General features: G+C 40.2%; 3 protein-coding genes across 4 annotated transcripts in view; 2 read left to right on the forward strand and 1 right to left on the reverse strand.

Annotated features, from left to right (window-relative positions):
• Window positions 1–4,612, forward strand: part of LOC115591916 (mediator of RNA polymerase II transcription subunit 26) — a 6,260-nt gene extending 1,648 nt beyond the window's left edge. Inside the window, exons 2-3 of one of the 2 annotated variants that reach the window (XM_030434326.1) lie at window positions 1,293–1,370; window positions 1,473–4,612. In XM_030434326.1, coding sequence (XP_030290186.1) covers window positions 1,293–1,370; window positions 1,473–3,050 — 1,656 coding nt within the window. In that variant the 3' untranslated portion in view covers window positions 3,051–4,612. The remainder of the gene's footprint in view (window positions 1–1,292; window positions 1,371–1,472) is intronic. The other variant, XM_030434327.1, reaches the window with a different exon arrangement.
• Window positions 4,613–6,349: 1,737 nt separating this feature from the next.
• Window positions 6,350–20,622, forward strand: slc35e1 (solute carrier family 35 member E1). Its single transcript, XM_030433493.1, has 6 exons — window positions 6,350–6,677; window positions 9,142–9,212; window positions 13,337–13,474; window positions 14,541–14,666; window positions 14,765–15,010; window positions 15,589–20,622. Exons 1-6 carry the CDS (start codon window positions 6,350–6,352, stop codon window positions 15,814–15,816), a joined length of 1,137 nt encoding a protein of 378 aa, XP_030289353.1. The 3' UTR covers window positions 15,817–20,622.
• Window positions 20,623–21,484: 862 nt separating this feature from the next.
• On the reverse strand, window positions 21,485–25,818 carry LOC115590851 (prostaglandin E2 receptor EP4 subtype-like). Its single transcript, XM_030432314.1, has 2 exons — window positions 24,712–25,818; window positions 21,485–22,387 (listed from the first exon to the last, which is right to left on the reverse strand). Exons 1-2 carry the CDS (start codon window positions 25,660–25,662, stop codon window positions 22,055–22,057), a joined length of 1,284 nt encoding a protein of 427 aa, XP_030288174.1. The 5' UTR covers window positions 25,663–25,818; the 3' UTR covers window positions 21,485–22,054.
• Between the last annotated feature and the right edge of the window lie 339 nt (window positions 25,819–26,157).

Consider the following 26,157-nt stretch of genomic DNA (forward strand, 5'->3'; position numbering starts at 1 on the left):
TAATCTATTTTTTTCACCACCCCTAATGTCAACCTCATGAGCTTGATTAACTTAAGTAAAGTATACAGGGCTGCAACAACTATAGTCATTATAATCTACTGATTGTTTTCATGATTAGAAGTCTACAAAATGTTGTGAAAAATGCTGATCACAATTTCCCAGAGCCCAAAGTGACGTCTACAATTTCTTCTTTTGTCCAACCAACACCCAAAGACCCCTCTTGTAGTACTATAGATAACAATGAAGAGTAGCAAATACTTGTGTTTGAGAAGCCGGCACCAGCAAAATGACATTTTTCCAGGTTGGCTGTCTTTCTCTCCATTAATCTGCCAATCGTTGCAGTAGGACCTTTGTGTTGTACATTACTGCTATGTTCAAATTAGTCACATAATGAGCTAATGTGATTGCTCCATGATATCGTCTAGCTAATAAAACTAGCTACATCATGACATGTTACAGAAATAAAAATTAAAAGATCTGTACTGCCAAAAAGCGGTCTTTTTTTGTTGACTTCCGGAGGTTGCTAGCTACCACAATATAAACCATATGGTAAAAGTGTTAATGGTGGATACATTTCATAGTGTATATAACAGAATTTTGCCTGATCTGAATTGGTGTGGAGCAAGCCCAGATTAAAGTGAGTGGACCGCTTTTGTCAACACATATCTACTATCCTACTTGCAGATCTGACTTGGTCTTCTTGTGGGATAAAATGACACATTTGCATGCAGTCTCAGTTTGTCATATTGAGCCTGAAACCAGTATGAGTACATTGTGTCTTGACATACAGGTGCACATTTGAAAGTCTATTCAAATTATGTCTTGACTGGTTCTCTCTCTGTGGAACCTATGTGTGGCCTGTAGGGTTCTGAATAGGGTTGGGCGATGTCTACAAAACGGAAATATTTCAATGTCCACAGTTAAACATCGCTATGGAAAATGACATGTTTCTGTATATGAGGTAGTTTGGCCCCTCAGAGTTGCTGACCAGCTCAGCACTGAAGTCTCCTGTTGCACTGATGGCAACCTCAAACTTGTATACCCTCCTTCATTTCACAAACACCAACAGCCCTTACGTTACGGCAACTCTTAAGGGACCCACAATTTTTTGCGCACTCTGGCGAGTGGCCTATGTTGCGCTCAGTGGTTGATGACTTTCAGACATCTGTGATGGATGATGGCATCATCTTTCAGCCCAACCCTAGTTCAGAATCACAGATGCTGTTGTTGCAATGCTGACAACATTATGATATCAGAGGATTGTGATTATATAACACTATGTGTCTCTTCAGCAGATATGCAACATGGTGGCAGTTATGGAGGTGATCTCCTATTTGGAGAAATATCCCATCACCAAAGAGGCCCTGGAGGTAGGTTCCATTCATGCCTACTGTGTGTGCATTCAAAATGAAATGCTGTTGAAGCCATTCAAATCACAGCTGCTCTATAAGACTGATATTATTTTCTTAAAGGAAACCCGTATCGGCAAGCTCATCAACGACGTGCGTAAGAAAACCAAGAATGAGGACCTTGCCAGACGGGCAAAGAAGCTCCTGCGCAACTGGCAGAAGCTAATTGAGCCAGGGAAGGGTGAGGTGTCGTCCAAAGGACACACCGGTGCATCGTGGTCTTCCAACGGTACTGCACATCCCTGCATCTCCACTCCAACTGCCACCACACCATCAGGTAAAACGGGTCCGGAGTTGAAGAACAGAAATGACTTCAACAACTACTCTTCCCCGAGGGTGGAAAAACTGAGCAACAGGAAACGTAAGGGTGACCAGAAGGAAGGGCAGCTATTACCAGCCAAGATATCCAAAACGACTCTCAATGATAAAATACAAAACTCCAAACAGCTGCCAACCAATGGAATTGGCGGTAGCTCTGAAATTATAACAGATACTTGTGCACATCAGCCTTTAGACAGGGACATTTCTGAGCCTTTGGACAGTGACAGGCTAAATAAAATCCCAGTCAATGCTGTTAAACCTCATCCAAGTGCCCCAGGATACAGCAAGCCTCCTAGCACTTCTTCTTTGCTAAAAGCATCAGTTCTGCAGCAGCAAGCCAGACAAGAGCAAGCTGCCTCTGGAGGGCAGCATCGACCCAGAAGCCCACGTGGTTCCATGCACAGTCCACAAACTCCAAAGCAAGAAGCTGTTGTTAAAAAAACAGCATTGCAAGTACAGAGTCCTTCTAGCCTCACTGTGAGGCCTGGGTCTGTGGACACCTCTGGGTTGGGGTCTTCGCCTCAGCCTTTCAGTGTTTCTGTTCAGGGTTTGCACACTGATGGTTCATGGTCTGCAGATTTGGACTCTAAAAGCAGGCTTCCCGACACATCTCTTCATAACTCCGTAATTGGGTGCAGTAATGGGGTCAGCTTGGAAGATGGTGGCGCTGTAAGCAATACAGGGAAAAGGAGAGGACATAAATACAAAACAAAGGACTATGTGGTGAAGTTGGATAACCAGGCTGTAGAGGACAGCACTAAACCAGTCAGGTTAAAAGACAGGAGACTGACGTTTGACCCCGTAACAGGACAGATCAAATCTTCCTTTCACAAGGAGTCTTGCCAGGAGGGGGAGGTCAGACTGGACCTTAAGACTGAATCTCAGTGGTCTGAACAGCCGAAGCAAAATCCACCAGTTGGTCCCAGTCCCTTCCAGCAGACAGACTGGAAAGAGCTGTCGAGGAGCGACATCATCCAGTCGTACCTTAGCCAGCAAAGCAACGTGCTGACATCGTCAGGTGCCCACACCCCTGGTGCACACTTTTTCATGACAGAGTTCTTGAAAAAAGAGGAACACCAAAGTAAGGATGCCAAGAAAACACACACATTGGCACCAGAACTCCCAGCCAGGGTTTTACCTGGGATTAGCAGAGACGTCATCAGTGAAGACCTGGACAGATTACACACACAACACTGGTCCGGGGTTAACGGTTGCTACGACACAAAAGGTAATTGGTTTGACTGGACGGACTGCATCTCCTTAGACCCGCACGGAGATGAGAGCAGGTTGAACATCCTGCCGTACGTCTGTCTGGATTAAAACTGAGTTCGGGTTTTTGAATAGGAAGTTGTAAACTGCCGTCATCATACAGCATGTGTGAAGGCACTTCTAAGTGTAAACTGCTGTTTTTGCACCGTACGTTGGTGAAAGTGGAGTCAGTATGCTGCCTGCTTGGGTGTGTGTGTGTGTGTGTGTGTGTGTGTGTGTGTGTGTGTGTGTGTGTGTGTGTGTGTGTGTGTGTGTGTGTGTGTGTGTGTGTGTGTGTGTGTGTGTGTGTGTGTGCGCGCGTGTGTAAAGCACAGAGGATGTAATCAGTGTTTTTTATTAGTTTTTGAACATTGTGTGAGGACCGCACGAAGGAAAAAGGCTATGCATTATCTGTCCTTTTTTAGTTGTCGGTGTTCAGTAACTGTACAGATTATGTTTCTAATACCTGCCATTGTTTGTATGGGAGAGGGCGTCACGTTAAACTGCACAGCTACATCTGAATTGACTTTGTTCTCCACATGCCTCATTCAATGTGACTTCACTGATTTATTTTTTTTGTATCCACTCACATTTAGACCACAACATATTTTTTTGATTTAAAGTTAAGTTCAATAATGTTTTTAAAAAGGAACCTGTGACTCACTTAACTTTATCAACTTTCAGTGGAGATTAGTAGGGTACATAATCGGAGCAGACATCCAACAGATCCGTCTCCCAGTAAGGTTTTTGTCAATATTTGCTCATGTATCTCGAAAAAGCCTGTGTAGATGACATGCTACCCTTTTTCCCATTGGTATTAACAACTATCAACTGTTGGTGCTGTGAAAATAATTTATCATTGCACCTTTTTTTTAGAATCGCTGTTCCATCGTCGCACAACTGTCTCGAGCAGCGACTTTAAGCGGAGAGACAAAACTGACAAATCAGTTTAAAAACATTTGAATATTTTCTTGGTTGTGAGGTTTGATCGCTGTTAAATAAAGTGATATGAAACTGCCAGATGTGACTGTGCAGGTTGAGATGAGAGAGAGAACGCCTGCGACAATGCACGCTGATAAAGAAATGTGGCTGTCATGTATGATATTTAATTACATTTTCGTACTCATTTTAAGATTTTTATACATGTACAGACTACACTAAATCATGTTTTGTTAGATTTCTTTATTCAGAATTGGTTCTGTGATGCAGCGGCTTTCTAATATTTTCCTGTTGATGCATCAATCTACCTTAAGCAGGAAAACTCTCAAATGCCACATTCTGATAATGTGAACTCATTTTATTTTATACTTGCCTTTTCCCTTTACTGTGTATTTAGGTTGTATAATATGAATTGGAATGGCAGAGCAGAGCAGATTATGCTACTAGCTTGCATCTTTCTACTGTCAATGACAAAATGAGATACAAATTGACATGCTGGATAAAGTACTTAATATCATTCCTTTAGATATTGTTTGCCTTATGGAAACCTGTGTTTTCCCTAAAGACAGAGCCTTAGTGAATGTACAGAAATTAGCCTTTTGCGTTCAGTCGAATGCAGAAGAGAACATATTTGCTACTTAGTCCTTTAAGTGGACATGTTGATAAGTGTTAATAAAAAACGGAACAAATTGTGATTGTCCTTTCTTCTCGTGTTTATTACTGACTCTTGCTCACATTAATATAACAGATAAATGAATTCCCACACCCTGCACGCACAACACTCAGCTGAATTCTGATTAATTTCCAGGATAGTCCAAGATTTTTGGAAACAACAGTCCCCTCCCATGCTAATGATAAAACTGAACAATGCCAGATAATACACTTGCTTCTCTATGCAGTTGGAGCTGATTTGATTAGGTAGTTCAACAGAAAATAATTGGCAACTACTTGAATATTGACTTGTTATTTTTGAAGCAAATTATTTAGTAAATCAAGTGTGAACATCTTTGCTTTGGGCTATTTGTCAGTAAAAAAAAAAACACGTGACTCGTCTGACAGGAAAATAGTTTTGGGCTTCATCATTGCCTCGCCTTTAATTCTGACTTTGTGACATCAAACTGCGTCGCAGAGTCACATTTGCGTAATTATAGTTTGGCATGTAGGAATTCACTAATCACAGCTGCTCTGTTGTTAGTGGTGCTGGCTCAGGCATGTGTGAGCTGACCAGTCAGAGCAGACTGGGTTATCGGGATAGGGGTCCTTGAAGAGACAGGAGCCGAGACAGTGTTTCAGACAGAGGAGGAACGCGATGCTGCCGTTCTGGAAATCATGAGAGAACGGATGTGTCTTTTTTAGCACTGAAGCATGTAAACCTATTAATGAGGTAACCCAAAATAAAATTTGGAACTGGAAAATTAACTAAAGATGTCTCCTTTCATATTAACTATTGGAATGATATCACAAGACTACAATAAACTGTACATAGTATCAAAATGTATTGAGTTATACACCTTAATCATTACATATTTTATTTATCGGTTAATATAATGAGTTATTTCACAATCAGTTTTGGGATGAAAATGCAATATATTACACCTTATTGATTAGTTTTAGTTGAAAGTAACATATTACTTTACAATATTATTGTCTGCATAGGATAATAAATTACCTACTACACTACTTTTTAGTTGCTTTCAACAAAATGCCCAAATAACCTAAATAGAACAATTAAATAGCCTAGATTTATTTAAATAAACGAACGGCTTTGGACACAGGGGTGAGCAGGTGGACAAAGGATCAAAGTCTGATATATTATGATATAGAAATAAATATTTTTTGATTGTAGGCTCAGTCATATGAAACACAATAGACCTAAACCTTCTATAATGTAGTTTATAATGACATGACAAGACAAAAATCTCTTTTCTGTCCTTTTTATTAAAGTCCACAGAACAAGGATTGCCTGGACATAATGTGATTCAAGAATGTAAATCAAAGCGCGTACAGAGGATCTGGCTCCATCATCAGGCTCATTTCAGTCACACAGAGATCGAACAAAGAACTTGTAGGGTCGGTTATATAAAACACACGCATAGCCTTTATTAATACGGATCGATTCTTAAAAACAATAAACAATTAACCCTTCACTTCGATCGGTAACGAGGACTGAAACGTGACATGACTGCAGTAATACATGAAATTGTGATATTTCACTCACGTAACTCTACTCTTTCCACCGCTGTGCAATGTAAATGTAGCTCAGTGGTTTTTATTTTATAAACGCATTTCCGTGAATGTCTTTTATTCTGAAGCCTGCCACCGGAAGTCAAGTGCTCCTCCATCTCCGGCAGTGTGACGGTTGAGCAGCGCTGCCCTCCCCCGGCGCAGCCAGACAGACACACCGCCGGTGACTCGTCATTCCGCGCTGTAAGATGGCTACGGCGGACCGGCCCCCGGTCAGAGAAGGGATCCGGATATTTCTTCTCTGTTGTTGCTGGTACACGGTCAGCTCAGGGGGCAACATCGTCAACAAAATCATCCTCAATGGATTCCCGTACCCGGTCACAGTCTCTCTGTTCCACATTATTTCCATCGTCGTCTTCCTCCCGCCGTTGTTGCGGGCATGGGGAGTCCCCAAAACAGAACTGCCGAGCAGGTACTACCGGTGGTACATCCTGCCTTTAGCTTTCGGAAAATACTTTGCATCTGTGTCGGCTCATTTCAGCATATGGAAAGTACCAGTTTCATACGCGCACACCGGTGAGTACATCGCTTTTTGTGATAATTTGGGTAATAATGAGAGGCCACCTGGTGCGTGTCAGTAACTTGATGATGTGTCTGTACCGTCAGCTGATGTTAGCTTCGTGGCTAAAGCTGCACAACTCGGCGACACCGACATTTAACTAGCATGAGGGCCCCGGGTCAGTGTGGCGCCCTGCGGGTCGTGAACAGACAGGCTTTCATGAGATTTATTAACTTGCGACAGTTTCTCTACCTACAAATTGTTAACCTTCAGGCTGACGTTAGGAATAACTTACTGGCTGCTGTTAGCATGCTAGCTAACTTAATTAACGGTACGTCAGGGGGGAGGGTCCATTACTGAGCCTGTTCTGTGTTGCAGTGAAATGCTTTAACTTTGATGTCAGACTGCCGGACAGAAAATTGCTCCCCATGTCCGTGATTTTCCCTCAAGAAACCCAATCTAAGACATTATTAGGTTACCTGCCGTGGAATCAAATAACGCTAACTGTGCCTGTCTTATACAGGAGCCGCAGTTCCAACTTTATTAGCTTGGTGCACCTAGCTTAAAGTGAACAGTGCAGGGCTAAAGCTAATTTAGACTGATACATGAACCCTGACTTCAAGAAGGTTATGATGTTAAGGTTTTGACGTATTCATTCAACTTTATGGTCTTCTTGGAAGATGCAGCTTGTGGAGAGATGTTTCATTAGTGACCTCCCTATTTACTTTTTACAGCACCACAGCGTACAGCCTCCCAAATTAACACTAGGTTTAATCAACTGTTCAATAGAAACCAAGCAAAACAGAATATGGCCACAGTGTAAGGAAGGTGTACAGTAGGGGTCGACCGATGTGGCTTTTTGAAGACCGATATTCTCTTGCAGTAAACAAGAAAATCTATGTGGCAAAATTTCGAACAACCAGTGATTAAGTAAACTTCAGTACAATTTACCTAAGTACTATTCTTAAATACAGTTTTGAGTTACTTTTCTTAACTATTTCAGTTAGCTGCTACTTAATACTTCCTCTCCACTACATTTTATTTGATGATTTTAGTCACTAATTACTTTGCAGATTCAGATCATTTTATGGTTTATAGGCTAATAATTGTGACATGTTACCGATCAGATACGGTTGTGTGCAGGACATTGTGTGAGAGGATGTTGCATCAGAGCCAAAGTAGTATATTTATGGGTTTATTTTATTGGCAATTTGACAGAAAAATCACGGTTACCAGTAATCAGAAAATGCTGAATATTGACCCCGATAATCTTCCAGGGCCAACAATTGGTCTAGCCCAAGTAAAATTTAGGAACCAGCAGGTTTTAGATTGCAGAGCTTTCTTAGATTGCGTTAGTGTTATTGGACAATATGAACATTTCATTATTGTGACTCACAGTATTATCCTGATAATTGTTAAAATGTGCTTAAAACTTTGAAAGTTTAACATATTTAACAGTTTAACATAACATATTTTTAACTAGGGAATAGTTACGTTAAATTGCCAGTACCAGTGATATAATTTGACTCTCACAAACACATTCAATAAGCCAAAGTGTTTGTGTGTATGAGTTCTGATTGGACACACTAACAAAAATCCTCTTTACTCTGACTCAACTCAAAAGGTCAAGTATTATCGATATCGATTAGACGCATCTCTTAGTATAATGCAATACAATGTAATTGCACCACAGGTAACTGCAGCCTTCAAAATGGTCATAAAGTTAAATCGACTCCTCTCTAAAATACAAATTTTATTTCATCTAATATTTAGAACATCCATTCTAGTTTGGTATACGTATTAAACGGGCAACCAAGTGTATCATTCAAACTTCAAATAGAAGTAGGTAGACTTCAAATTAAATGGTTTTTCACCTGTTTGACCCCCTCCACTTTTTTAAATCAAATATCAATGTAAATTCTAGTATACAATCACTTATTTTGCAGTGATCTCTCAGGTGGGGTTATTAAACAATGGTGACAAAGATATGAAACAGAGGCTGGAAATTTTACTCTTTAACAATAAACTTTACTGTCCTAAAACACAACAGTGCACTGAAACAGTGAACCTCACTGAGAACTTACTTTAATATGAGCTTCTGTCCTTGTGTATGGCAGTTTTCAACTGTGCTGAATCTAATTTTGATAATTTGAAAGTTGAAAGTTATAAGAGTGTCACCCCTGTAAGTAAAACTTCTTCATTGTTAGTGACACACCTAGTTAAATGTGATAGTACGTCAATTGGTGACGCGTTGCCGTAGAGGCATGTGAACCTCTGAGTGACAGGAGCTTGTTTGACAGAGGTGTTGGCTAGTCTGACATGAGAGCAATACAAATATGATTTCCACAACATTTTATGGTCCAAACTTAATCAGTCTCATACTCTTCCTATCTCTCAAATGGTACTGTGTGTTTGTCAAGGAAATATAGTGATTGGAGTTTCCAGGCTGACATTGTCCTTTCAATATTCTTTTTTTCACAGTCAAGGCTACAATGCCAATATGGGTTGTGCTGTTATCAAGAATTATCATGAGGGAGAAGCAAACCACAAAGGTGAGTAGACTCAACGGCAAACAGGGCACAAGGCCCGCTCTGTTTCTCAGTGTTTGAGAGTCAGCAGTGGTGATGTGGCACCGTACTGTGCCTGTACTGCATCTCATATTACAGCCATCTGTAGGGGCTTTTGTCCCTGTACTGATGATCTGTGAGAGGAGGGAGGTCAGGGAGGAAAACTAACTTTTTATGTCCCCCAGCTGACCACATTCACCTGTTATATCCCCAAATACACTCACTACTTTTCACTATAAAGGAACTAACTGAGTTTATGCAGGTGATGGAAAGGCTTCAGACAGGTGGTTGAAGACCAGGAGGCAGAGTTGTATGAGAACTAGAGGAAGTATCAGTTCACAATCTCAGAGCACAGGGAAGCTTTGGGAGAGAGTTATAGATTTGTAGATCAACCACAGTCAGTGTAATGAAGAGTATCCCAGAGTATTATGTCCACTTTATATTAGATAAGAAGTTCATGCATACAACAAAACATTGAGTCACTCTGTTTGTTTTAAATGGACAGCAAAAGTTTGTAAAATGTTAACTTGAATATATAACTTACTCAAATTCTAAGTTTGTTGATATAATTGAATTATCTTTTCTTAATCATTCCAAATGTGAGAAAATAGTGAACAAATGACAGTCCCGATTTCCAAGAGTGCAAATGACGTCTTCACATGTCGCACCATCAACCAGAAAGTCAAAAAATCCAGTTTATTATTGTATTATTTTATATGTTTATAACTTAAAGAGGAATAATCAATTATCAGAACATTCAGCTATAATTCTTCTGTCAGCTAACTCATTAGTTAACTATAATTTCAGAATTGTTAACTGGCCATAAAACCTCAGCTCATCTTGGCCTTTGGTGATTATGGAAAAAATGTGCACCATAGCCAAACTGGAATACAAAATAAATTTCAAAAATTTCTAAACTGGCTCATCCTTGCATAGCAGTGTGCAATGTGCAGCTGTATTATGTTAGAAAAATCAGTTCCTCTTTATAAAACGACCTGATTATCTGCCTCTACTGGATTGTTGCAAAATTAACCACTATGAACATCTCTGGATCACAGTTACATTTTCCATCCTGATGGTGGAAAGTTTTGCAGTCGAGCTTTGTTAGATGTGAATAAGGAGACCTCTGAGTCTAACACCAGCTCATCATGTTTACCTTACAGTCTCCAGGTCAGTATTCAGACAGGCTGCTGCATTCACAGACAGGGGACGTAGCTGTTTATGACGTGTAACTGTGTGTGTGGAGATCCTGTCTGAAGAGCTACATCCTAAAAGTAGACTGTCTGAAGAGTTGTATTTGATCACATTACAGATGTGCCTAGAAAAGTGTAGCTATTACATGTACAGATGTTGCCTATTTAAACGCATTGTGTTGTCTCCAAACTATCCGTCGAGTGCAACCCTTGGGATACATTTTTAAAATAAGTCAGGACACCTAAAATAGGACAGAAATGTAGGCCTGTGCTGAAATAGATGAGTCCTCTTTGAACTGAACCAGTGACTTCACTTTCCTGTACGTGTGGTTGAAGCACAGGTAGAAAAGGTGGCATTTCAGTGTGTTAGCACCTTTCATCCTGATTGTGTCAAACAAGTTGTTGCCTGGAGCTGCTCTGCTTCCTGAAGTGCATCCTGTTAATAAAATTTAATCATCAACCAATACGTTAAGACAGCTGTGTTAAAGGAACTGCAGTTTTCATTTAGAGCCGATAGAGCCCATATTGTCAAAATGCACTGGTACCTCCTGTTTTTTTAATTCATTTTTTAAATTTTAGACTTGTGACTACTGTTCTTTTACAATAAGTACTGCTCATGTTTCTGTATCTCTCCACATGTATGAAACTTGGGCAATAAAACTGTGGTTTACTGTGATAAACAGGTGGAATCATCCAACAAGTTCTCACTGCAGTGTTTTCTCAGTTTCACTCTGGGTGGTTGGTTGAGGGAGGAGTGAGTGGGTGCACAAGTGGCTTTCATAACAACTGCAGGTCGCTATTGTTTCTCATGATTTAGTATTCTTCAACATGCAAATGAATCTGGCAGTAGAGGTTATGGTAGTTTCAGCTCATTAGGTGTTATCCCCATGTGGACCAAGATAGACGGGTTACAGTATGTTCAGCAGCAGCCTCTAATGTTGTGCTTGCAGGTGTTGTTTCATCCTGTTTACATGTTTTTGGACAGACAGCTCCTGCAGTGCTTTTGGCCATTTTAGTTTAAGTTTAAGTTTTAGTTTAAAGTTAAGCACTGAAGTTTTGTGAAGACCTGTCCTGGGTTTTTACTTTTCGATGAGTTAAAACGTGGCCGTGCTTTGGATTTTTTGCTCAGAGAAATTCTTGAAATGACACTTTACTATTGTTGTCACAGTTCTTGAATTTCTAATTTCGATTCAATACCTTAAAAGTAATCTGAATCTGATACCATGTTCAATACTAAGGGAGATGTATTCATAACATTGAGAGCATAACATTCTAGATTTTTTATAAAAAGATAAATGGAACAATTATTGTTATTGATGTGTTAAGCACAACAACAATGAAGTAAAAAAAAAAAAACGTTTTGAGATGAGCATTGCTGGTATCAGTATCGATGTCGTGGAAAATGAGTATTGAAACAGTTTCAGATATGTTCTGCGAAATTATTGATATTCAATATTTTTGACAAGAAGACAGTTGACATTTTCCCAGGAGAAAGTGAATGCCTGCCTGAAATAACCCCACACTTCACACACTTTACATGTCTTTTAGCTGGTCAAAGGCGTTGTGATGATTTGTTGACGTTACAGCAATGCATTACTTTTGTACCCAATTGTTCTTATATATCACTAAACATATAACGATGGCAACAGGCCACTAATATTCTCATTGTCTATTGGTGTGTTGGTTTGTTAGTTTGGTTTGTCAGCAGGATTACACTAAAACTACTGAAGAGTTTTCTATGAAACTTAGATTGAGGATGGTCTCTCCACAGTATAGACCCCATTAACTTTGATCTGATAAGGGGACAGATCCAGGCATTTCTTTCTCACTGTCCTTTTCTCAGGGATTAATTCATGGACCATGATTAAGAAAATCTGATTAGTAAATTATGCTTAAGCAGTTCTAGGTGATTTAAGATTTGGAATGGCACAGGGCCATCGAGGTTGACATTGGATCAGGTTTTATTGACTTAAAGGGAACTGCTAGGCCTTGGCAGAGGTATGCGCTCTACTGAGTGCAATTCTAGAATAATGTTTGATCTATAAAATGTTAGACAAAAGGGGAAAATGTCCATCAAAGTTGACTTAACCCTGAGGTTGGTTAGTTGGTTTATTACTTTGCAGAAGTTCTCTGGGTGCTGCAGCGTGGCGACAGGCGTCAGTGGCATGTCAGATATGTTTGTTTGTTTGTTTCCTTTTTTGTTTTGGTACATTCTGTCACCTGTAAGCAAGGTGTGACAAGTGTGACATTTGTGATGTGGATATTCTTGTAATATGAGGTGTGTATCACCGTCATTTTGTCGTACTTTTCTGTTACAATGTAATATGATATGCTTTACTGTCCCTAACCCTAACCCTGGGAAACATTTTCTTTAACTCAGAGTTGCTGCATTTTAAAGTTTTCGTACCACAATTAACAATTATTGACCACATACATACATTGTATGTACTGCACATGCTGGAAAAATAAACATCAAAAACAACATATTGTATAAGTTGACATAGCATTGAAGATGGCAACACATGTACACTAGAGCAATATTTTTTGACATGGTTCGTTTTAAGGCTCAAGCTGTATCTTTATTGTTTAGGATTTTAATGGAGGAAAGCACAAATGACTAAAATCCAGTACTAAAACAAGTTGGATCATACTAAAACACCCAACAAAACCAATAAAAAAGCAGCAACATACAGGCCCAGTCTCACAGGCAGAGCTGCACCACTGGAAGTTGTGGATGTATTTGTCTGACAGTTGCCGCAGACACAAAGAGAATTCGTTTAAAAAATCATGAGAAGGGAACTCAAGCCTGAGGTGACGAGATCCAAAATCCAAAGACTGGTATTGATTTGGAAACTGAATTACCAGAGTGTTGTTTGTGTTATCAGCTGCTGACTCTGCCTCCTGTCTCTTTCATAGGTGTATGTATCGCTCATCCCCATCATCAGCGGCGTGCTGCTGGCCACAGCGACTGAGCTGTCCTTTGATGTTTCAGGACTAATCAGCGCTCTCGCTGCCACGCTCTGCTTCTCTCTGCAGAACATCTTCTCCAAAAAGGTAACTCAGTCTCCTGCACAGAGGATGGTGATAGAAGGGGTCTGATTAATTTTTTTTACTTCTTGATGGTTTGTTGTGAAATGCCTGAAGCAGATTTCCTGGTTTGTATAGTTTTGCGACACTGCATTTCACAAGTGGCCAAGTGGGTTTCAGGGGACGTATGTCAACACTTGGTTGTTATGTATATAAATGTTCTTAAGGGCTGTATTATATTCATAATTGATAAATATGTAAATTATTTTCACAACAGTTCAGATTTACAAGGTCAAAAGAAGCTTTGGAAAACATTTAAATTGCATTAATGTGGCACATAAGCTGAAGAACACGGCAGTCATCTTACTTGATATCACAACATGTACGAGTTTCAGACATTGGTTAGAACACTGGACTTTGGTGTTAATTTACTCAAATTATGTCTAATTTTAGACACGTTAAAACATTTCAAAAGTTTCAATACTGTATATGGTATTACTTGCTAATTTTACTTATGCACATGAGAGGCTGAAAGGAGAATCTGGCGTATAAATGCTGCATTTAGGTAATCACTGCTATACCGTCTCCTGCCACAAGATGGTGGCTGCATTTTACTGACCCATATGTCTTCTTTATGACTCTGTTAAAAGTCAGTGGTCCAGTGAACATACTCTCTGTCTAACGTCAAAGTGAAGTAGCAAGGACTGGAATAAATCATTAAATATTTCCTTCTCTGACTGCCACTTATTTTGAGTGCAAATAATACCCACAATTTCACAGATTATCTGGGATTCCCTCTCAATGTTGGAAATGTTAGAAAAAGATTTCAAACAACACTGCTTGCAAGAATCAAATGTTTGTTTGTTTTTTAGGTTTGCAGGGATTTATTGTTTCTGTCTGAGAGTGCCAAAATAACGTTTTGTTTTGTCAGCAGAATCAGATTTTTTGATGTAATTTATAAAAACTTGCTTTGATCATGCTCAGTGTGTAGTGGACAACAACGTGTGTCTAAAGAAGAAAAGAGCAATAACTCATCACTTTCTCCGTGACTAGTGCAGCTCTTTTTTATTGACCTATCTTTTGTCTTTGAAAGGTGTTGCGAGACACAAGGATCCACCACTTGAGGCTGCTCAACATCCTGGGCTTTAACGCTGTCATCTTTATGCTACCCACATGGGTTCTGGTGGATCTCTCTGTGTTTCTTGTAAATGGAGACATGGTGAGTTGTAACATCTGTTTAATGGAGTTAACCAAACACCACACCCTGGCCTGCTTTATGAGCCTTAATGTAACCTGACCATACTGCTTTCCTCACAGTCGGACCTCTCAGGATCATCCGGCACCTTTGTCCTCCTGCTCATCAGCGGCTTCTGCAACTTTGCCCAGAATGTCATTGCTTTCAGCATCCTCAACCTTGTCAGCCCACTCAGCTACGCCGTCGCCAACGCCACCAAGAGGATTATGGTCATCAGCATTTCACTGCTAATGCTGCGCAACCCAGTCACCCTCACAAACGTCCTGGGTATGATGACGGCCATATTTGGAGTCTTCCTCTACAACAAGGTGAGTCCCCCGGACCAAGAGACGGAAAGTGGAAGAAGGAGAAAAAATGAAGGGGCAAAGAGAGGGAGGGAGTCATAGGGACAGGAGTTAAAGGAGAAAATAAAATTAAAGCTTCTGTTGCCGGTCTAATTTATGGAAGTTTAAAAACAATAAGTCATCCTTCGGTTCAATTGATCTTTTGGAAAAAGTACTGCCTTTGACCTTATTTTGTGGTAAGAAATTTCAAAACTGTATTGCATTATAATCTATTATCTTCCATAGTAACTGTTCACCACTGGGAACTTCAAATATTCTCTCTATATATAGTCACTGTATGCTCTGTCAGCCTTTGCTCCATTCACAGTTGTTCTTTCCTTATATGTAAACTGCTTGGCACTCGCCTTAAAGGGGCCCGCCATACAACTTGTGCCTGTTGACTTCAATGTAAATAGTAAAGTTATGTTACACTTTTTTTATCCTATTAAGGAAAACCTTTGACCCGCTCAACCGATTTAGAGTGGGCAGCCACAGTGCAGTGCCAGCAGACCACCCACCAAGACACCCAGTCATTTAAAAATCAATTTCTCCTCTGCCAACAGGCCAAGTACGACGCTAACAAGGAGAAGAAGCTCCTGCCCAGCGCCAAGCCGGACCTGATGTCCTTTGACAACCCGGGGCTGGAGAAGATCCAGGCCAACGGGTCAGTGCCTTTCTCCCACGGCTCAGAGCAGCAGCACAGCTGGAACAACGTGCTGACCGACCACTTTCAGTACAGTCGGCAGACCTACACGACAAACTACAACAGCAACCACCAGTATGTGGTGTAGAGGAGGAGTCTCTGGGTTGCTGTCATAGACATAACTGTGTGTAGCCACCCTCCCAGCAGCGGTCTTCACAGCCCCGCACACGAGACTGCAGGCAAGTGCTATTTGATCTGGATAAGGAAGAAAGAGATGAGTTGTTCATGATGGGCCAGTGATGTGACCTCCCCCACGCTCCTCCCTGTCTAAACTTCACTATCTGACAGCTTCGCTGTATGTCATTGTTTATTTATAACTTTGGTATCAACTGTATGAGCTGGTCTGAGAAAAAACAAAACTCACATCACCTGTTTTCATTTTGATGATGGAGTTAGACAACCAGATGCAGAAATAACACACTTAAAAGGTAGTTGATAAATTTGCACCTTACTGTCTGGAAACGTCCGAGTTTTAGTTTCACAACCAGCCGTACTTTTTTTAGTTGTTTTGTTCACTTTCAGAGGTAATTTGAACTGGATCAACAGTCGTCATGTTACACGGTGTAACAAAGCTCAGTAGAAGGACTCGACATTTTGGTTTCAGGAATTTCATGTTTAGGGTTATCATTGTCATCACGAAGCACCTGTCATAATGTGAGGGGAAACAATCTGTTTGTATCAGATGTGTTCCATTATTCAAAAACTTGACATGGGTTGAGGATCTGAGGTGACGGTTACAGAAAGAGAGTAGGGACATTTCTTCGACTGTCACTATTAATTCTTCCCCATGCTAGTGGAATTCAAAATGTTTGTTAAACCACCAGCAGAAATTCATGGTGCTCAGCAGATAACTCCCATAACTCTGTGATCCCCTGACTTTTCATTCTGCACTATCATGAGGTTTATTTTTAGTTAGTTTTTTACATGAAATGTTACGTTAATTTTAGATGGATGGTCATGAATTTTGGTACAAACATTTGAATCCCCATCCTGATGTGGTCCTCTGACTTTCCATTTAAGCACCATCATCCAGTCAGAATCTTTATGTCTCCAATACTGTAGTTTGTGGTGTATTTGGTGTATTTAAAAAAGATCCTGCAAAACAAATGAGATTCCTATCAGCTGGCCCTCTTGTTTAGTACTAATTAATGTCAGCATGTTTGTCAGCATCATCATTGTGAGCATGTTGGCATGGTAACAGTAGCATCTAGTTAGTGCTAGAGTACAGTCTTACAGCTGTAGACTCTTTAGGCTGGTTTCAGTACACAGGAGATGCTTTTGTAGATGTCCAATCAGTTGCTGTCCAAATTACAAGTGCCTGATGAAGAAAAATGCCCCAAATTCAGTATTAAAAACATCAATTCATTATGTCTGCTAGAAAATGATGCTTGTAAACTTGTTGCACACATAGATCAGTCAAATTTCAGTCACACTTGTTTTGTCAAAGAGCTTCTGGAACACACACAAAGCCTCCCTGTCTTTGAACCAAGATAAAGTTTCATGAAAACAAAGAGTGAGACCAGTTCTGTGTCCCAGAACAGTCAATGACCTCCTAAAGATCGGCCTATTTCCCCAAGATGGATAAATCGATTGATCAGTCGATAGATAGATAGATGTTATCATAGAGCATTAATGTAAAAAAATTTGCATAACGTTAGATTCACTAAAACAAATGGTTCTTTCACTCTGCACTCCCTCAGCTGCATACTGTAATGATGCTCATGATGTTTCATCTTACTTCAGAAATCTAACCATGTAAAATGTAACGGATGTTTAACTTCATCATTTTGATGTGCTAGTTTGGAGTTGAAGAATCAATTTCAAACAATGCATAGTTTGTTTTTATTGACTATTGGTATTTATTTATTCTGCAAAGCTTCTCAGACAGAGTGAGATTCTCTCCCCTTTCAAAGAGATTTTTGTCAGCCTGAACCAAAGCTGCTCTGTCACGTGTTTGTTAATTGACTTTATAGTTGTTTCTAATATTGCTGTCAGAAGGTCACCAGACAAAATGAGGCATGCATGAAATCAGAGGTTTGAGTTGTGCAATTTAAAGATTCAGCTATACTTTAACAAGAGGTGTCCTTATTATTGATTAGAGTATATGATCATCATTAAAGTGCTTGAAGAACTTTAATTTCAGAGACGTGTTTTGCATCTCACTCCAGCAATATTTTTTGCAATGTTTTTTTTTTATGTTCCTTTTTTGTGAAATGTCTCAGCATCTGAATCAACATTGTATTTCTGCTCATTTGTTTTGTTGGGACAAATGCACGCTAATTGATTTTTTTTGTAAGAAACAATGCCAGTTCCAGCCTGTGAGCTTACTTGTGTCAGCTGTTGTCCCTGGTAAACGTGGGGATATTCTAGTAATATGGCATTTATTTTAGCGTACTATGTGTGACAGTGTTTTGAATCAGTCAAAGAAGGCAGAGAATTCAGAGTCTCTTGCACTGGGCTTCCCAGAGACAAACCATCATCAATACAAAAACATCTTTATGTTGTAATTTCAACAGACCTGTAATAATTACTTCCCTTTTCTAATGTCCCTTTTTGTTACAACTGCTGCTGTATTTGATTTTGTTGATTGTTGGACACTTTGAAGGCTTGACTCTGTGATGTTAAATTATGACTTTTAGCGTTAGAGTCCTTCCATACCAGTTCACGAGGCCCTCCCACTTCATGTCATGGATTAACTTGAAAAAAATTATGTAATAACTTTTGATTTTATATATGGGAAGTCCAGTAGCTGTACTCTTAATACATATACATTTGTGAAGTTTAAGTAATCAAATCACTAACAGTAATTCACTTTTTATCCACAAAAAAAAGTCTTTCATTTTATTTTCAAAACTTGTTTTCATTTTCTTGCAACCAAATCTGCATTAATTTTTGTTTTCTGTATTAACATTGAATTAAATCACTGTGTAATGTCAAAATGTTGCTCACGATGATGAAACAGCAGAGAATGAACACCCATCTCTGCAACTCAATGACTGTTTGTTTTACCGCTGCACGCATCTCTCATCAGCTCCTGGATGCTCCTGTGATAAGAACCTCTTGTACTCAAAGTGTAACTCCAACAATTTTATACATTAAGGTGTGTTTACAGGCTTTTGGGAGTACTACTACATATTTGAATCTTTTTTATAAAGCCATCTGTTACTCCAGAGGAAGCTAGAAGTGATCTGATAAAGTACCTCTATTGATGTCATTCAGTGGGATTAGTTGCAGTATGGGTAATGTAGGCACCAGATTTTGAGAAGGAAGATGAATGTGTGGGAATTAAAAAGGTGATATCTTCGGTTCTGCCGTATCGATTTCAACAAACTTTTTTTGAACTTGTGAACTGAAATGAGTCAACTGTGTTAGACCAGTGGATGGCTTTTCCAAACATTGTGCCTACATTACCCACAATGCAACTTAGTCTCTGATTGACATCACTTGAGACAATTAATCAGATCACGTGCAGCTTCCCCTGGAGCCTCAAATGGCTTTATACTACTTTCTTTACATGCAGTAGTACTCCACAAGACCTCTCAACACACTTCGATGTGTGTAAAATTGGGGGATTTAGCCTTTAACCTCCCAACATCTAACAATCAGACAGACGTACTGATTCACTCAGTCTGACTTTTTGGAAAACAAATTGAAGCATTCAACAACTGAAACACCAAACAGCGTCAAGAACACTAGATTACATTTATCAGGAGGCCAGAAATGTATACATACATACATTATATTTTACCTACATTCTCCTGGTTTTATGAAGAGGAATTATTAAACACTAAGCACCCCCAATCAGTCGAGGGGATGGACACATGTCTTCAACTCTATATAGATTTTTTTCACAGTAACTGCTTTTATTCTCACATTTCTATCTAGATGGACAGCTGAATTTTTGTTAACTCAGAAATCTTATGTTAACACTGTTGCCTCACGTAAAAAACTACTTCAGTCATCATAAACACTTTAAGAAACGAGCTATTTCAAATCAAAATTAGCTGATACACATATTTTGTTATAAAAAGCCCTTAAATGAACTCCTCTGCATATCAGGTTGGTGCAACAAATCAAGTGAAATGTGACATATCATACATGCCTCGGAAGATTTTAGGTAAAAAAAGCTCCGTTGCAGAGTTGTGAGGCTTGAGTTTACCAAGAAGTCTGAACGTATCCATCAATCCTGAGAGATGACGTGTTAAATAGCAGCTTGACATCGACAGACAACATCCAAACAAAACTATTCATCAAAAAAAATTACATTTTCCAAGGATACCAGAGTAATATTGAGAGTTTGTGCTCATTTCCCCTGCAAATCTGCTATTATATCCAGAATTTTGGAAAGTAGCAGTTAACAGAATGCTCTACACCTTAACATCCGCTTCATGTCACTCCTCATGTTGCCAAAAGCAGAGTATAACCTTTTTAATGCTGATGCACCACAGGATGGAGGTCCTTGTTTGCAGGTGGACAGCATGTAAAAACGTCATAAACTCCACCCTGTCGCTCACATGTTGCAGTTTCTGACTTTTCTTGACAATTTTGTTTCCAGAGTCCTGCTGGCTGTTTGTTTCTGTACAGTGAGCGAGCGTGGAGGACAGCTGGCTCTCCCCTGTAAAGCTTTTAACCGCGATGTAAATGTAAATGTAAATGAAAGGAGGAACGGGGAGGTTACTTTGTAAAACTTGTATAATTATTATTTTTGTGCGTCTTTAATGGATCCCGAGACAGAATTTTTACTTAACCGATGTTTATAGATTTTTATTTATGGCGTCAAGGTACAAAAATGTTGTACAGAGGTGCAGCTATGCACAGTCTCGTCTGCTTATGTTTAGTAAATGCTATTTTTAAATGTTGGGGGAAAAAAATAAATGCATTATGGAATACTGAACATGTTGAATGTCTATTTTGTATTAATGTGTGAGTGATACAGCAGCAGGAATAAGTATAGTGCAGGCTTTTCTATTTACATTATGATGGAGAAAAGATGTATATTTGAATATTTTCAGTCACATTTTAATGGCACTGCTTTTATATGCTGTGTAATTTAAGGAGAACACGTGTTAAACTGACTGTAATCTTCAACAAACACACCAAATCCTCTGTTGATTAAGTTACAGAGATTTGAAGACATAATTGAGCATGCTGAAAGCTCCAGACCAGACATTATTTTCAGGGGCAGAAGGTGAAAAATCCAAAAATGAATGCTGAAAAAGCCGATTGCAGTGTGTGTAAGTGTTACAATGGAAGTTATTATTGGCTTGTCTTGACTTTTTCTGCCCTCTGGTGGCCAATAATCGTTGGCTGCAGCAACAGTTTCAGCTTCCGCGAGATCAGAGCCCTCAAAATGAATCTAATCACTTTTTGAGTTTTGAGTTGTGAGCAGCTTACTAACTGATGTTTTCAAAGCACTGCATCTTTTCTCAGACTTTTTGAGGGGAAAGATAAAAATCTGCAGAACGTCTGGAGGTCAAGACATCCTGGAAAGAAAGCAGAGGCTAAAAATTGTTCTAAAAATAAATGGCTAAAAATGGCTATAGAACCCCTTTAAGTTTAACCATCTGGTAACCAGTCAAAAGTCAAATATATCCCTGTTAAATACAGTCAAGTCGAAGTATAAAGTAGCACCAGATACTACAATAACTACAGAACTTGAGTAGTTACTTTCCTACAGTGGAGACGTCAGCAACACAAGTTTCATTCAAGACTAAAACACTAAAACAGTCAAAGAACAGAGACGACAGACACCGAGGTTCAAGCTTTAAGATCTTTAATGAATACATGAATCAGTAGCATTTATTCAGTGCTTCATCGAGCTCATGCCAGTGTTTCAAATGTCTCTCCTGGAGCAGAAACTACTCCTGACGGAAATGTCCTGTCTGACTCTGTAACAGGCAGGAGGAGGGCTCCAAATCCACCTGAACACGTCTCAGAAAAGTAGTTGTGGTGGATCCCTCCCAGTTTTTTATGATGTTTTTTTTATGAGCTGTTAATGAATCCTGTAGCTGATTGATCACCGTGAAGTCATAATAGGGGCTGGAAGACAGTGAAAGGCACAAACTAAAGAGTCGGTCATACCTCATTGTTGCACTTCTGTAAAAAAAAAAAAAACATCCCAGTCAGAGAGTTTTTCTCAGCTGTTCTGTGTCACCTCAGATGCAACCAGGGCAGCCCTCCTGTTTTTTAGATAAATAATCCTCCAGGAGCTGCCAGCCTCTTTGCAGTGCTTCCATCTCACTGACATTAAGGTCTCTGGCCCTGCATCGAGCTGCCTGCAGCCTGAGAAGACAGCCAACATCCACAGGCGTCAAACATGTCTTCGGTCAAGTCTGACAGAGGCTCTCTGCGTCGTACGGTGTGAATTTGACGGCAGTCGGCAGCTGAGTGATGACGCTGGCGTTGCACACCAGCTGGTCGAATACTGTTCCGTCCGTCATGAGTTGAGGATAAAACAGATTTGTCTGTGGTGAGGGAGATGAACCGCTGCGAGTGCTGCTGCCATGCCTCGATAAACTGATTAACCGACGAAACAGAGACCTCCTGAGGAGGATGTAGATCCAGGGGTCCAGGATCGGGTTGACAGACGCTATCCTGATGGCAGCCAGGTCAGCTGTAGGGTCGTCCTTCAGCATGAAGCGGTTGGCAAACATTCGCACCTAAGAGAGAAAAACAAGTTAGTACAGCTCAGATCTTCACACTGTACATAAGAGTTTAAAACACCATCAAATAAATCCTCGTTTTCATTATTGTTAAGGTTTATTAACTCAAACTGCAAGGTCATCATTCCTAAATGTATTATAATTTGTAAAAAGTACCCAAAGTTTCAAAGTATCAAAATTAATTTGTGAAAAGTATAAAAAGTATCATGGGATCTACAATTCAGCCTTTTTATCATTAATTGAATCTGTGTGTGTGTTTTTTATTGGATCTAATTACTGATCAAACTAATTAATTGCCTGAGTAAATGTACTTAGTTACACCCCATCATTGATTCATTTAATGTGCCAATGAAATGTGTACAGTTGAAAAAAAAAAAAAAACGATTTTCTCTTCTCAGAATGTTTAATTCAAACAGCTTCTGGATGTCTGAAAGGGCAAAACCATCAAGTACTTAACACACAGTAAAACTAACTATTAGAGAAACAGTTTGTCCAGTCATCCTCTGACCCTTCAGATTCAATACATAAAATGTCTGAGCAGATTATTAATCCATGTGTCATAACACAAGAGAGAACATGAGACCAAAATAGCTTCAAACTCTAAACTAAGTTTGGTCATAAATCTGCGTTAGTAACAGACCTCAGCAGTTAAAAAGTTCAACTTTAGTCTCATGGCATCAAATCTTCCTCTTCTTCATTCTGTGAGATTCTCCTGATGTGTTGTAGAGAAAACTGCTGATGGTCACAGATATATGAATGATTACTGTGATGATACAGCAGTTTAAGATACAGATACGACGCATTAAAATCCCTCCTGATTACGACTGAGACATCAGTTACTCACTGTACTGACAATGTGGAGGTACTTTTCTGTTTATTGCAGATATATGCCACTACTAGATGTCTCTGACAGATTCATTTAGAAACGTACAGATTAATAATTGTGCAAATAGTGATGCGTCACAGGATACAAAGGTGAAGTCAATCACGTTCTGTTGGATTATTCTAGATGTTTTGTTTAGACAGGACTTTGACTGCATTTTCTTTTGTTAGTTATGGATTACATAATTAGAAGGATAGGTGTAGAACCATAATGCACCTGTGTGGGCCTATGTTTCTTTTCTTTTCTTTTTTTTTTTTTTTTACCAGAGCAGGAGAGGCATGTAGGATCCCTTTCTTGTTTGCTTGCTTTCTTGATGCAATAAACCGTGAAAACCAAAGCAGTGGCTCTTTGCCTATTTTTTGACATCTTTGCCTCTACAGTAATGCATCAGTTAGGGTTATAATGAAGTAGTACTACTTTATATGTTAAGTACATTTTTACTGTTATTCCACTTTTCTAAAAGAGTTTTACCTTTAGTAAAGTATTTGCACACTGTGGTGCTACAGATTTATATTTATAAGTTTAAGGTGCACTATGTAGTTTTGAGGAAGACATTTAAATCAGAGGAGAAAGATCTTTTTTATGCTTACACAAACTAGAGAAACAAACTCTCTTTGTTTTCATGAGTGACACCCTGTTTCATACTGTTTTACTTTGTTTATATGTGGCGGACCCTGCCACCTTTTCTAACTTCAAACAGTGTTCTGGGACCTTATTTTCCTCCGAGAAGTGCTTGTTTATCAAGTTATGGAAAAGATGAATATTTCTGAGTATTAATACCTCAACAATATTGTTAATATTAAAATTCATAGTTGGAATTTCTTCTCCAAAACTACACAGTGCTCCTTAAAAACGTAGAGACGACAACATCCCTAAGTGTAGAACAAAAAGACACAAAAACAGCTTTGTCCCTGCAGCCATTACACTGAGGAATAAGTTAAAGCTATATTTTGCATAAGTGATTAATTATTGCTGCTTTTACTTATTTACTCTGTTTTCATTTAATTTTTCTTATCTATTTATATTTTACCCATTATGTTTGTTTTTACAACCTAAATCATTTTTATAGATTGATTTTGTTTTTCTCTTCTTACTATTAGCATTTTTAGTTCAATTCACTGTCTTAGAATGATCTGGACCTGTAAGAACTTTTTAAGAACTTTTAAGAACTTCTTAATTTGCCATTTTTTTATTTACACTGTCCTAAGCTGCATGATGTGTGATTGTGCCTCTATGTTTTTCCCACATGTGTGTATGAGAACTCTACTACTGCGAACTTGAACTCGATCAGCTGAAGGCATGGCAGTTTGTTTGTTTTTCATTTTTAGCATCTGGGAAACCAAAAACTGAAGCTTCTCCTCATGCCTTGCTGCACATTTATTTATAGGCGAATGCAAAACGGTTTATTTCCTTCTCCAACAGCCCCACAGTGACTCACCACTAGCGGGGCTGAACAGGCCAGGACCACCACGGAGGTCATCACCAGCACCGCGATCATCTGCGTCTCCGCGGCCGAGGACAGAGCCCTCCACCTCTGCCGGACGCTGGCTCTGGTGACGGGCCCCTGTACCGTCCTGCGCCGCATCAGCAGCAGCGCGCCGCACACCGCCAGGTTCAGCACGATGGTGCCCAGGATGAGCAGCAGGCTGACCACGCCGTACAGGACGGAGTAGGCGGCGGGCACAGGCTCGTCCGTCCTCCAGTCGATGAAGCACCAGGTGCGGGACGGCTGCAGCACGCTCCTCGCCATGCCCATCATCGGGAGGCAGCAGAAGAGGATGTGGTTGATGTAGATGAAGAAGAGGAACCTTTGCGCGAAGCGTCGGTCCACTCCCCACCGCTGGTAGGCGTACGGGCAGCAGATAGCCAGGTACCGCTCCGCCGCCATGGCGCATATGATGCTCAGACCTGTGATTCCGAAGAACAGCAACAGGAAGGAGTGGAACTCGCAGACTTGTGGGTACGTCAGCACGCGTTGGTCCAGGTAGTTGGCGATGGTGAGCGGACTGGCCAAACAGGTGCCCAGCAGGTCCGTCACCGCCAGACCGCACACCAGCGTGTAGAAAGCTGAAGATTTGCGCTCCTGTCTCGACACTGAAAGGACGATTATTGCAATTAAATTCCCAATGGCGCCCCCAGCAAACATAAACATCGGCAAAGCCATATCTGTCTCGACGCTGGGCGCTCGAGCCTGCTGAACCAGAGTCTCGTTTGAGGCGGCAGGTCCGTGCGTAAAGTTCGGGCTCTCCATCGCCACATAAAGCCACAGGCTGGTGTGGATGAGTGATACCTCCTTTGGTCTGTTGTAGATTTGGGAGAGCATTTCCCTTTTAACCCCCTGCTCCATAAGATGAGGAGTCAGCTGGGGTATTTTCTCTGGTAGTCTCATCCCCTCTGCTTTCCAGTAATCCAGATGTGGTTAAGCACGGAGGCGGGCTGTGTCACATGTAGTGAACCACCCAGCAGCCTGACAGCCTGGAGGGATGGGATGCTGTCAGACGGACATGGGGAAAAAAAGAAACTTGTTTGCTTCTCCCAATTTCCGCCTCACGTCTCATGTTCTGATGTTGGCGTCATCGCTGCGCTGCGTAATCTCCGAGGCAGCTGACAGGAGGTCAGCTGGACTGTCTGGGGGGGGGGGGTGTGCACGGTGACATGCAGGGACAGAAAGGGGTTCAGCAGATTCTATTACATGCAAAAAAAAAAAAAAAAAAAAGCAGCTGTGTGAGCAATTTACAAAAAAAAAAGCTCAGATTGTTGAGTTTGGACGTTTCCTCTCGATTTAAAGGGTCGGTTCACCCAAATTACAAATAGATAAATGTGCCCCCCAAAAGAGAAAGTGTTTTGACTATCCAGCCAAATGCATTTAGGTAGAACAAGTGTG

The sequence above is a fragment of the Sparus aurata genome, chromosome 11 (assembly GCF_900880675.1).
Source record: "Sparus aurata chromosome 11, fSpaAur1.1, whole genome shotgun sequence".
In the NCBI taxonomy this organism is placed as follows: domain Eukaryota; kingdom Metazoa; phylum Chordata; class Actinopteri; order Spariformes; family Sparidae; genus Sparus; species Sparus aurata.

What these genes read in the sequence shown, in the direction of transcription:
- slc35e1 (XM_030433493.1), top strand. Translation starts at nt 6,350, where the DNA reads ATGGCTACGGCGGACCGGCCCCCGGTCAGAGAAGGGATCCGGATATTT. An exon ending in TTCTTGTAAATGGAGACATG is followed by an intron (nt 14,667 to 14,764) that starts GTGAGTTGTAAC and finishes CTTTCCTCACAG; the next exon opens with TCGGACCTCTCAGGATCATC. An exon ending in GAGTCTTCCTCTACAACAAG is followed by an intron (nt 15,011 to 15,588) that starts GTGAGTCCCCCG and finishes CTCTGCCAACAG; the next exon opens with GCCAAGTACGACGCTAACAA.
- LOC115590851 (XM_030432314.1), bottom strand. Translation starts at nt 25,662, where the DNA reads ATGAGACTACCAGAGAAAATACCCCAGCTGACTCCTCATCTTATGGAG. An exon ending in CCTGTTCAGCCCCGCTAGTG is followed by an intron (nt 22,388 to 24,711) that starts GTGAGTCACTGT and finishes TTTCTCTCTTAG; the next exon opens with GTGCGAATGTTTGCCAACCG.